Source organism: Hesperophylax consimilis, chromosome 3 (assembly GCF_061612785.1).
Source record: "Hesperophylax consimilis isolate HC1 chromosome 3, BYU_Hcon_1.0, whole genome shotgun sequence".
Taxonomy (NCBI): Eukaryota; Metazoa; Arthropoda; class Insecta; order Trichoptera; family Limnephilidae; genus Hesperophylax; species Hesperophylax consimilis.
In genome coordinates, this window is record NC_142838.1 from 17,446,434 (window position 1) to 17,459,344 (window position 12,911).

Sequence of the window (12,911 nt, forward strand, 5' to 3'; positions counted from 1 at the left end):
CAATGCCCGTGGCGCTTATAACCTACTTAAATAAAATTGGGAAATGAAGCACTTGACTTGGCCATTTTGAATGGCTGTATATATTTTTTTATTCAATAGTAACATTTCAGCACAAAAATAAAATGTCAATATTTGAACAGGTAACTTTAGTCTTTAACTGTACACCATATTTTGGATATTTCTTGAATACTTGACAATAAATTTCGAACTAACCATCTTCTTTTTTCTTGGTTGCGGATCAAGCTACACTATTTATGAGTAATTTTCTTTGTCACAACTTTTAAGTATTTTTTGGTTTAGTGTAGCACTAGCAGAGAGCGTACACGGTTACCGCCTTTGTTCAAATTATGCCGACATTAGGTTTTTTTAATAAGAAAGACAAACATTACCGGGTTACAAATAACCTGACAATATTTTAAAATCTCCTACTACCACCACAGTAAGCGGAAAATGTTGCTTGTGTTGTGATGGAGGACTTGAACACACTACGCCTGGATGGGACCCAAACGCGATGCCAACTCAGCCACTGACTGGTCTGTGACGTATGACATCTTCCGGCCATCGCTACCCCAACTCTAACATGTTGTTTCATTTACACTGGCCAGCAGCTCTCTCCCCGTACTATACCAAATATATTTAAATTAATGTAATATTAAAATACATATTGATTGAAGTCAAGAAGTGGTTGTGTAGTTCATATTGTATTGATGGTTGTACAGCAAAAACATAATATTCTAAAATTATATAATTAAAAAAATTTTAAACACATTTTCGAGTCATGGGTATTTTGATGTGGTATGTTCTTGGAAATGTACTGTCCATCTTTCCAAATCTCAATGACCTGATAATTTATAGATGTTTTAAATCTCAATGACTTGATAATTTATAATTTTTTTAAATCACAATGATTTGATATAGATGTTTTAAATTCGATTTTCTTGTGATTTTTATGTTATGACCGTAAAACAGTGGGGATAATATCTGTAAAAACAAAATAAATATTACAATATTACACAGAACAAACTTCCACAACATGTAATTGATGCTTCTAATATAAATCAATTTAAAGCTCTATTGGATTCTTCTTTGGAGAGAAGACAGGATTAACTTAATTTAAAACAACTCAATTACTATTCAACTTATTGTGAAATGAGATACGAATGCATCAGCAGAATGCTGTCTACTCATTTAATAATAATAAAAATAATATATAATACTAATGTGTATTTTTAGCAAGTCTAATCTATTTATAGGAGAGTATATGTGTTTGTAGCGGGCGGCCGTGTGGCGGACACCGGGCGGGAGCCGTGGACTTGATTAGTATACACATCTACAGTTTTATTCTGAGACTGCACACTTGACCTTCAAAATAAGAGAGGGGTCACTGTCTACATTTGATTTCGAAAAACTCTGTGGAGAGCCCGGGAAACGCCGGGGACTTCAGCTAGTGTCAAGTGTGAAAAAAAACACGAAAAAGCTTTTAGAAATACGAGGGTGGTCCTGAAAAGTTTCCGACCTAACAATGAAATAAGATTTTTTTTCTTAAGTTTTTTATTTATTTTTCTACATAGTCTCCTTGTAACTCTACATACTTCTAGCAGAGAAGCTCCCATCTCTCTAACCGGTCCAAATAGTACTCGGCATTTTTCTCTGTAAAATAATTGTTTACAAAGGTGATTGCCTCATCATTTGACGAAAATCTCTGTCCTCCGAGTGTAGTTTTTACATTAGGGAACAAAGGAGTCGCTTGGGGCTAGATCTGGTGAGTAAGGAGGATGGTCAAGCAGTTCAAACCGTAATTCGTGGATTTTTGCCATGGTAACCTGCTGAGGTGTGAGACGGCGTGTTGTCTTGGTAAAACAGGATTTTCTTGTTCTGCAAATGTGGCTGTTTTTCCGCAATTTCTGCCTTCAGCTTGTCAAGTAATAATGCGTAGTATGCTATGAAGACAATGTTGGTAGTTCTTATACGAAGTATGATACAGTTAAAAGTGACCGAGGGGGATAGGATCCCATTAGCTCAGTTGGTAGAGCAGTGTCCCGGAAAGACAAGGGTCCTGGGTTTGAGTTCTAGATGTGACCGTATCCTTTTCTGATTTTTCTGTTTCAGATTTTCGTTTAGAAATCACTAATATTGTCTTCAATATTTAAATATGACAATTTGAGGTTTTACTCAATAAAGTTATTCCGAAAAATAAAAAAAAAACATTTTTTACTTATTTTGAAGCCGGTTCCCCTTTTGCAGTCCACTGTTTTGACTGTATTTTTATTTAGTGCATATAATGATGTATCCAAGTTTCATCTACAGTAATTAATCGGTGCCAAAACTCGGATTTATTGCGCCAACAGAGCGTTGGAAATGTTCATTCGTAAACGTTTTTGGTCTTAAGTGAGCAAACGCGGCACCCAACGCGCGGACAGCTTTCTCATGTCTTAATCTTGATTTAATATGTGACAGACACGTTTTTTGGACATTTTCATAACCTCTGCTATCTCTCTCATTTTAATTTGGCGGTCGTCTAACACTATTTGGTAAAGTTTAGCAATGTTATCGTCAGTGGTTGCAGTTTTTGGACGTCCCGACGTTGAACGTTCATCGTCTCCCAAGCTCTTACGACCACGTTTAAATTAAGCTGCCCAAAATTTCACTGTGGTAAATGATGGTGCAGAGTCACCATACACAGAGTCCAACTCATCTTTGATTTGTGTAGGCGTATTTCCTTACAAAAACAAAAATTTAATAACAGCTCGATACTCAATTTTTTCCATTTTCACAAAAACACACACATCGACTCACTCAAACGACTGTCAACTAAAAACTGCGCATCCAAAATGACCAAAACTTTGGTGAGTAACTGTCAAAAGATGCACAACTACATTCACTAGTTTTTATTGAAGAGTACTGCCATCTTTGCGTTGAGGAAACTTTTCAGACCACCCTCCTATAGTACGAAACAGAAGACGTGTAATGGTGCTGCCACACGCAAAGCTCACATCAACAGATAATATAAAGCACAATAGCGCTCGCCATACAATCCCATACAGACCCGACACACGTAAAAAGATAACGCGCTATAAGTGTGGTTCTGAACTTCGCTAACCGAATTTATTTTACGTAACCGCTCCCGACGCGATATTTGAAAAGTTATGCGTCCCCCTCTCCGCCGTAAAAAGGAGAGGGGGTCATTTTAATTACGGAGCTACCAACTAAGTTCCGTGTTCCCTTTGACAGCCATGACATAAGCAGCCTAATAATGCATTTCTTATTTATTATGTTAGCTCATATCGTCATGTGTGCTAGTAAATTTAGAAACATAAAAAAAAACTTTATTTGGCAAACATACTTAACATATATTTAAAATATAAATATAATCAATATTTGAATTTGAAGTAAACAAATTTTCGCCCTTTCAAAATTAATCATATTTTTAATCTCAGTATGTTTATATGGTAATATCATTCGGTTTTTTGATAAAAGTTGGACGGCTTGGACGAAAGTTGAGCTTATTTTACAATAATTTATTATATGTCGCTTTCGTCGATCGGCGTGCGAACTGCGAATTTCCTGATTCGACGGAGAGGTTATGTCAGGCTATGTGAAAATGCGCTATTTACGCGCAGATTGTTTAAAATCTAAAAAGTTTATAAATAGCATTTATAATTATATAGTTGGCGGCATCATCATCTGAGGATGAGCTGTCCAACAGATCCAGCAATAGGCGACAAGTATCATCCATTTCGAAAACGTGCTCAAGCTGTCAGTAAGTAAAGTTGTCACTTTGACAGATGAAATTATGTTCCTCGGCCGCTCTCGAATTCAACTGACCCCCTCTCCTACCATAGGAAGAAATATTTGACAGCGTCGTGTGTCGGTAGAAAAGATGATGCGCTGTACATTAACTTTTGATGTGAGCTTTGCGTCTGGCAGCAGCTTAAGAATATCTATTATTTTTTATGAAACATTTATGTATGTACTAACAATTACAAACATAAATATGAAAAATACAAACATATGATAATAGTTAGTATAAATATTCACATAACAGTCCCGATAGTTCAAAAGGAAGACAGCAAATTTCAATAACATGCCAATACAAAGAGTAGGTATTCATCATTCTTACCTGTTAAAAACATATTACAAGAACATATATTTCATCTGTCTATGGTCTTATAATTAGTGTCTTTGGTCTATATATCAGGAAATGCACTCCCAATAAGATTTTTCCCGTCATACTTTAATATGTAGGTCTTTATAGGAAATGATTGTCCCGCAATGGACAGTGGACAACGCCTGTTTGGCCGTGTTATAAAACATAAGGAATACAATGCCATTTCAAGTTCTGGAGAGAATGCCACGAACATGGATCCCACAGCTTTTTGTATACCATCCAAAACAAATGTCATCTTTATTATTGAATTATTCTGCAAAAATATAACACATTGTGCATTAATAATTCAATTACAGAAAATGGAATGCAGGCATAAAAATAAAACAAAATATAAATATACATATACAGGTACATAAACACTGGGTAAATATTGTAATGTTTCAAGGGGTTAGTAGATCAGTGGTATGTGTTTTTATTTTTGTTGTTTAAACAATTTTGTTAAAACGACGCAAATTATTTACAGATTACATAATTTTAATGGTAAGTTTACCATGCTATCCAGTACACCTCTACGTTTGTTGACCACAAAATAGTGAAATACATACTTCCTTCAAATCTATTTTATTGAAATAGCCCAAATAGTTTGCATGATGCGATTCTTCTTGAGTGAAAAAATACAACCAATTGTGAAGACCTAAAAATCAATCAAATAATACAATTGTATATACTTTAGACCCGTAAAGCAACGGAAAGGTAATATTCATCTTCTGTCTCAGATTAGTAAAAGATACAATAGTATATCAGTTGAAATTATTAAATTAATAATCCACTTTGATTTCGAAATATTGTAATTATTTTTATAAATAAATTCGAATGTTACCTGATATTTTGCCTCTCTTTATTTCTGATAAAAATATGTGTTCAAAACCACTGCTTGTGAGTTTGCCTTTGCTTCTAGGGTATAGTTCAAACCACATGTTCCTTAAGTATTCCCTTTGGTCATTGTAATCATTTGGTACTAAACCTAAAAAAATATAATGAACAAAACATAAAACCTGACCTTGCTCTATTAACTCTTTGCACGCGGCCGTATCAACTGTTGTTACGGCAAAAAGTCTATACTCACACGCGGCTGTATCAACAGTTGATACGGAAACTTTGACAGCCGATATTCCAGCGCTCTTTCGTCATAAATGTATTTCTTGCTCACTTGGACATTCGTCGGAACTATCACGATGCTGACATCTACAAGAATTTCTCAAAAATAAAATTGTATTTCATAAAAAAAGATCGATAATCAAGTGCGCCTCTTCGCGCCTTTTAGTCCTTTAGTTTACATTTTTGTCAACGGATGGCGTTAGTACTAGTATGTCATTCACAACTTTTGATAACTAAAAATGATAAGTGATCATGGTGTCCCACTTGTGTCTATCAACGCAGTGGCCTAAGTACACACACACCGAGTGAATGGCGGGACCACATTTAAAAGATACGGTACGTCTTTGTATGAAATTTTATGTTTTTGTTTTTATAAACATCTAAGAGTGTTGACACACGAGGATTTGTTTTCATGCTGTGGAGAATAATCTGTTCTGTCTATAAAGTCCAATAAATCATGCCAGAATGCTATAATCTGACATTTAATTGCGTGCATAGGTATTTGAAAATATGTACCGCGTACGGGTATAGATAAAACGGAGCTAATTAACGCGTTTAAAAGGTTAAATAAAATTATTAACAATGGTATTGACAGCCCTGAAAATCTCGTCAAAATAAAATTAATTTGTAGGTATTAATGAATAGAGATATGTGACTAAATGCTAACTTTTTCTGTGACAATTTTAAAACAAATTATCAGGCTCACACCCCTATAAATGGACTTCTTAATTTTGGTAATAGATTTGGGAATGATGTATATATGAGATTGCATATTTATTTATTTATTTAACGCCCAGAGGCCTTTTACATGGTTGGTAGTATAATTTTAATTTGACAAATACTTTGAAACATAAAAAATAAGAATAAAATTACATTTGATAAAAGCTATGCAACAAGTCATACAAACACAAGAAACAAAAAAAGAAAATTACAGCTATTTGTAGGTTTACATGATGTGTTTAGGATTATTGTTGAAATAAATGTTTTAAATGATCCACAAAACTTGCCAAGTTGGTATTGAATATGTCAACATAACCCAAGTAATGATTTCCCATGGTGTGAAGTCGTTGTATCGGAGAGTGGGCAATGTAGTTACGCTTATGTGTGCTGCTGTAGAATATTGTATTTTGTCGTGTTGTTACTGTGGGTGTATGTATGTTTATAAGTTGCAGGAGTTCACAACAGTCGAATTTAGAGTTAAGTATTTTGAATAAGAACGTTAAATCGTTTATTTTGCGTCTATCTTCTAATGTATGTATTTTTAGAGTATTTAATAAGAAATTGTATTTTAAGTCTTCGACAGGGATATTTAATTTAAAATTTATAACACGTAGAAATTTTTTTTGTATTCGCTCAATGTTGTTAATGTGAATTTTGTAAGATGGAGACCAAACTACTGAGTTATATTCAATTAGACTTCTTACTAGAGATATGTATAATAGTTTAATGGCTTGTAAAGAATTAAAGTTTTTAGTTGTTCTTAATACGAAGCCTAGTGTTTTCATACCTTTGTTCACAATTTGATGGACATGATTGGTGAAACTTAGTTTTTCGTCCAAAATAATTCCAAGATCTCTCATTTCCGTGACTCTTTCTAAAGCTATGTTATTGATGGAATATTCAAATAAAACAGGATTTTTGTTTCTGAAGAAAGTCAAGGTTTTGCACTTTACTACATTTAAAAATAAATTATTTTGAACGCACATATTGGTGATGAAACATAATTGTCATATTAAATTTTATTAATTTCTCAGGTTTAGGGGGTTCAACCCCCCCCCCCTAAAAAAAATAGAATAGTACTCGTAAATTACATTCCTGTCAAATACAACAAAATTATTTGCACCATCTCTTTAATCAATGTGATGTAAATAACGAACCCCTCCCGTGTGAATGCTCTAGCTACGCCCTTGATTATATCACTAACATTTATTTCATGTAAAAGCCCACTAAGGCGTAAATAAATAACCTCTATCTCACTGCGAGTATACTACCGGGCATTATAGTTAAAATAATACTAGCCTTTATCCTTTAAAACAGACATCAAGTAGCCCATGAGTGGGGTACCCATGACAGCATCCAAGAAAATAACCTCTTCATTTAATTCCTAAAACACATACATGTAAGTTATTCAAGTTTTTAAGTATATTGAAATATAAACTTTTAATCATGGGGGTTCAGCGATCAAAAGGGGTAAAAATAATATAATTTCAATTTGCATTTAGAAGAAAATTGATATTTAATTTTGATTCATACATTAATTTATCGAATTGACAAAATGAAAGTGATTTTTTAAGATATTTTTTACTTTATTTTTGATTATAACACTTTCCCTACACCAAAAATGCCAAAGTTGCCTCTAAAATCAAGCAAAATTGAATTCTTTAGTGGTAAAATAAATATAATAAAATAATAATTTAAAACACAAATAAATAAAATAGCACAGATCCGTACTAGATATTTGCTACATATTAAGAATATCATATTTCAAAATACCTGACTGGTAACGGTTTCTTCAATTTTAGAGTTCCTTTCATAATTGTCATATAGTGCTCTCATAGCTGATATGGTGGGTATATTCCATACTTCATTTTTCACAATCAGGAGACTAAAATATTTTTAAAACATTGACATTTTTGTTACCATGAAAAGCAGCAGTCTTTGATAATAATTTAAAATACACTTTCAAAGAATTCTGTGAGAAAAAACGCAAACGTTGGAAGTTTTTATGCATTTTAAAAGAACAATGATACTCACACACACTGCAATATTGCTACACCATCATCATTTTACTGTTTATGTGAACAAATATGCATATTCTAACTGGAGAATTCCAGATGTCAATAAAGGTTCATTTTGGTTCACTTCACTCATATACTAAATTAATCACATAATTTTGTAGCATACAGCTGCTAAAGTTGCATGCATAAATATATGCGCATAGCGCTGAAGGTGTGTTTTATTTGGGAATATTTGTGCGCAAAGCAGCATATAGGTTCAAATGGATTGAAGGTAAGTTCACAAGATTCCTCGGGGCCACTAATTTGTTATATCAAATAAAGGAAAAAGTTTAAAGCCAAATTCCATATCCACACTATTTTAAATTTTTAATACGTACGGTTCTAGAGCAAAATCCACTTTTGACTTTGACTGTGCTTTCCCTTGGTAATTGACCAAAACATACTTTCCTGCATTATTAACATCTTTCTTGAATAGATTTTCGCTGATAGTTTGAAGTTCAAAATCAGTCATGTTATGGAATACCTCAGGAATAGTATAATCCGAAGACTTTCTCAAGGAGTACGAAAGATCAGTCGGAATTATTTTTTCAATCATGGGAACCACTAATTCTGGTAAGAATGCTGTAAAAAAAATGTGTGTCAAATTTTAAATTATCAAGCACAAGCCATTATTTGACCGGTATCCCAGATTTTATTTTCCGTACAAATTAATAATGTAACTTTATTAAGCAAACAGTATTTACTCACCATTTAAAAATCCTAGATCAGAGTATAGTATAAATAAACCTAACACACAAAAACCCATAATTATTGCTCTTCCAGAAATAAAATTTCTAATCATAATAATGATAGGTATATTGTATCATACAATATATTGTTAGTAAAGCACTATGTAAAATTGGTGTCATTAACACACATTGAAGATTAAATTTCTAGCAAGGCGTAACGTGTATTTTTTGTTTTGTTTCGTTTTGGTTTATTTCGTCAACAAATGTCAAAATCTGACAGCAATTTTTTTCTTCCGGGAAACCATAGATATGCCTATAAATAAACTACCATAAATGAACCACTCACTAAACTACTCACGATATGCCATTATCACAGTAGTGATGGGAAGGATCGAAATATTTTAATCGAAACATCAAACAGACGAAAGATCAAAACAATCTGACAGACCTAGACGCAGCATTGTCTGGAGAGGGGGAATGAATTCCCTTCTAAAAATTTCGAATTTCTTCTACAACACTGCCATATTCGTAGCTTCTTCGGTTGGTAGATAATATTGTAAACAACAATCTACCCACGGGAATATCTCGTTTGTCAAGCCATCCGAGATATTTTTGACGTATCTCGGATTTGGGAATCGATGAATTCTGACCAATGACGTGACGGCTGTGATTTCGTATGATTTTTGAGAGAATCGATGTCTAATTCGATGACGTTTCAAAACGATTGTCTCGGACTGCGTGATTATTTTTGACAGAATCAATTTTTTCCATGACAATCTTTGAAATATTTCGATGGTCAAAAAGATCGAGCTATCATCGATGATTCATCGATTGTGAATCACGTCGAAGTAAAATTGAGTAAAACCAAAGATATTATAATAAGAGTAAAACCAAGGTTCGTGGAAAACGTATAAAACATAAATTTTCTAAGAAACTTGGAGTAAAACAATTACAAATAAGATGAATTCGCATGTAGAACATTTAAATCGTTTCCATATTTTCAAATTTATATATTTCAAAAAGACAGACAAACATTTCCGGGTTACAAATAACCTGATAATAATTTGAAAATCTAATACTACCACAACAGTTAGTGAAAAGTATTGCTTGTATCGTGATGGAGAACTTAGCCAGCCGAAAAATGGCACTTACGACGCCTTGGTGGGAACCAGATGCGATTTCAACTCAGCCACTAGCCGGACATTTTAGAATTATTTCGATAACAAATTAATTTAATTACCATCAGATGTTTTTTTTATGTTCGAAATAATTAATCCGAATTACATATAGTAAGAAAATTGTTTCGAATGCATTTCAGACATTTCGATGGCGAAAAAATAATAATAATAATAATGACAGAGCAATTCGATTTGGAAAAGTGATCATTGATCAGATAGTGATTTATTTATGTTGATCAGTAATGAAGAATTGTTTTATTTGATTTGTTAACGCGACTAAAAAATATGGATATTTCTGTAATATTTTTCTAGCTGTCTATGGGATTAAATTGAAAATCTCCGAGTGGTATATTTATGATCTCCGATTTTCTTCTGGTTTTCGTATTCCCTATTTTGTATTTGATTTTAATAATTCAGTTTCCTTTCAATACGGTCTGCGATTAAATGACTTAATTTACACTTTACAGATTGCGTTAAAATATCTTACAATCATGATTCGATCTATATTTTCATGTATCAAAAATAATTTTGAACCTAACCTGTTCTTCGCTCGAAATTTGCAAATTAGTTCCACTCTTTTGAAAGATGATAGGAAATGGACCTATAAATCGCTGCCCACGCTTGACGAAGGAACACTTGGAGAGCGAGTAGTGGATCTTGACTATATGATTGACAAGTAAATATACCAAATTATTAAAAAAAAATAATTCTTACCTAGAGTTTTTGTGTTTTGTGCAGCATAAAATTAACTCCGTATTCATTTTCCTTAGAAATTTGCACACCTGCAGGAACACTGGCATATATTTTATAAAAATTGACCAATTTCCATAGACCTTATATCTTTAGTTGGTTAAAGAGATAATCGCGTTTGGGTCCCACCCAGGCGTAATGTATTCAATTCTTCGGCTGGCTAAGTCCCCCATCACAACACAGGCAACATTTTCCTCTTAATATGTGGTGGTAGTAGGAGATTTTCATATATTGTCAGGTTATTCGTAACCCGGAAATGTTTGCCTTTCTTTTAAGGAAATAAATAATAATAATATTGAATTTCTTTCAGGAAAGTTTCCATTTTCCCTGATGCCAACTCACACCTGAGAACATTTGATGGGATTCCATTTGAGAAAATTCCCATCTGTAACATAAAAGTTTCCCCAAACAACACTATTATAAACATCACAAATGATAGCGGTGTTCCTGTATTAATCCGAAGCTGTGGAATCGAAGGATTTAAGCACACGAGGAAGGGGACGAACATAGCAGCGCAAGCAACGGCCATTAGCATTAGCCAAGTAACAACATTTCTTTTGTACAATGCACTTTTTTTTAAAGTTCATTTTTACAAGTATATTAAAATTTCTTTTCGTATTTTGATATTATTATTATTTATAGAAAGCAATCAATATGGGATTCAAGAATATGAGAGTCAAAGTGCAGGGGTTGGGACCAGGAAGAATGGTAAGCTATAATTCTGCTCTATCCCAAATAAATTATTGTATGAAGGTATCTCTGCTGCCAGGAAAACTTGCTGATCCATTGGCTACTGTACCCCTACGCGGATGTCACTTATTATGTGATCCACGATTCTTCACCATAACACATCCTAGGTGTCAAAATGCGCCTCACGATTAGACAGATTTTATAAAAAAGTCAGCCTAGTAAAGGTTAATTGTATGGTTCTTTACAATATGAAATATGAGACAAACTCCTGCCTTTTCTGCGACAATTTAATTGTATGGTTCTTTACAATATGAAATACAAGACAAACTCCTACCCTTTCTGCAACAATTTAAAAACAAACTATCAGGCTCACATACTTATAAATCCACTGCATAATTTTGTTAACCTCCCAGGCCACTATTCCATCCGAAGGTTGGAATATTTCCACTTTGCGCAAATAAACTAAAAACTGTTTTGAAAGGTATTTTCAAATATTAAAATTTTTAATGCAACATACAAAAGTTTCAAAAATGACTCACCTTACGCTTTTTTATCTAAACACTGAACTAAAATTAATGATAACGAAAATCACACATTTTATTAGACAAATGTATTTTAAACATTAGGTACTGTCACCTCACTTTTTTAAAGTTTCATATAAAAAAGTCACACACTTTCAAAAAATTTTCTCAATTTGCGGTCATTACCTCTGGTTTCACAAAGGTGTACTCTTTAATTCTTCTGTGGTTAACTTCTAGATTTGAATATAAAGTGTGATGTTTTCTCTTTCTGACACCGTTTACATTATATTTCTAACCATGTTAGTAAGGGAGACCCAAAGATTTCCATGAGACCATATGAGCTTTTCCCAAAAGCAAACAAATTAGCCTGAAGGCTCAATACATTTGGGAATGTTGTCGACATATTTATAGATTCCGTATTAGTGATGAAACGAACTCTTCATAAATACTTTGCTGAAATATGCCAGTTTACCATTCCTTAGAGATTTTTTTTTAATGTATTATTATTTTTTCTTTTGTACATATTTCATTTTATAATTTATTTAAAATCAACCTGTTTACATATTTAATTAGATAACCTTATTTTTTAAATTTTAAAGAAGTGTGTTTTTGTAAATTATTTTATAAATCAATACCATGCGTGTTCTTACTCCATTGTTACTACAACTGCATTATTTATGTCACGTAAAAGACCAGGGTAGATAAATAAGAGTAAGACAAAAATGAATGTCAAAATCAATATCTCTTGAAAATTATTACATCAACAATGAAGCAAGCATCATATTTTGTAAAGATATGCTCTTGAAATGTGTACTTTGTTAATTTAAATATTATAAAAGCTAAAGTTATTTGTATTAAATTATAATTTTCTTTTTGAAGGCTGCTATCAAAGGACTTCAGATGGGCGGATTGAGCATAATCAGTATAACCGATGCTACCAGAGTATCATGGAATCCACCGCGGCCAAGGAAAGCCAGGAGACTGTAGTGTAGTGCACTCTCTAATTGTTAATATATTATTTTAGAAATAAATATTGTTTA

General features: G+C 33.0%; 2 protein-coding genes across 3 annotated transcripts; one reads left to right on the forward strand and one right to left on the reverse strand.

Moving 5' to 3' along the window:
- On the reverse strand, positions 1-9,043 carry LOC149425044 (endoribonuclease Arlr-like). Of its 2 annotated transcripts, XM_089650924.1 has the most exons (8): positions 8,752-9,043; positions 8,382-8,625; positions 7,760-7,871; positions 7,286-7,370; positions 4,989-5,132; positions 4,714-4,802; positions 4,121-4,421; positions 1-981 (listed from the first exon to the last, which is right to left on the reverse strand). In XM_089650924.1, the coding sequence occupies exons 1-7, from the start codon at positions 8,843-8,845 to the stop codon at positions 4,188-4,190; spliced, it is 1,002 nt and encodes a 333-aa protein (XP_089507050.1). In that variant the 5' UTR covers positions 8,846-9,043; the 3' UTR covers positions 1-981; positions 4,121-4,187. The 2 variants fall into 2 exon arrangements, with proteins under 2 accessions (XP_089507050.1, XP_089507051.1); XM_089650925.1 differs by lacking the exon at positions 1-981 and having other exon boundaries at positions 4,284-4,421; positions 4,659-4,802.
- Positions 9,044-10,229: 1,186 nt separating this feature from the next.
- On the forward strand, positions 10,230-12,911 carry mRpS11 (mitochondrial ribosomal protein S11). The gene is made up of 4 exons (XM_089650926.1): positions 10,230-10,586; positions 10,971-11,202; positions 11,303-11,368; positions 12,751-12,911. Exons 1-4 carry the CDS (start codon positions 10,402-10,404, stop codon positions 12,856-12,858), a joined length of 591 nt encoding a protein of 196 aa, XP_089507052.1. The 5' UTR covers positions 10,230-10,401; the 3' UTR covers positions 12,859-12,911.

What these genes read in the sequence shown, in the direction of transcription:
- mRpS11 (XM_089650926.1), top strand. Translation starts at nt 10,402, where the DNA reads ATGATTCGATCTATATTTTCATGTATCAAAAATAATTTTGAACCTAAC. An exon ending in CTTGACTATATGATTGACAA is followed by an intron (nt 10,587 to 10,970) that starts GTAAATATACCA and finishes AATTTCTTTCAG; the next exon opens with GAAAGTTTCCATTTTCCCTG. An exon ending in CGGCCATTAGCATTAGCCAA is followed by an intron (nt 11,203 to 11,302) that starts GTAACAACATTT and finishes TATTATTTATAG; the next exon opens with AAAGCAATCAATATGGGATT.
- LOC149425044 (XM_089650924.1), bottom strand. Translation starts at nt 8,845, where the DNA reads ATGATTAGAAATTTTATTTCTGGAAGAGCAATAATTATGGGTTTTTGT. An exon ending in TGATCTAGGATTTTTAAATG is followed by an intron (nt 8,626 to 8,751) that starts GTGAGTAAATAC and finishes TTTTTTTTACAG; the next exon opens with CATTCTTACCAGAATTAGTG. An exon ending in GTGGATTTTGCTCTAGAACC is followed by an intron (nt 7,872 to 8,381) that starts GTACGTATTAAA and finishes AAAATATTTTAG; the next exon opens with TCTCCTGATTGTGAAAAATG.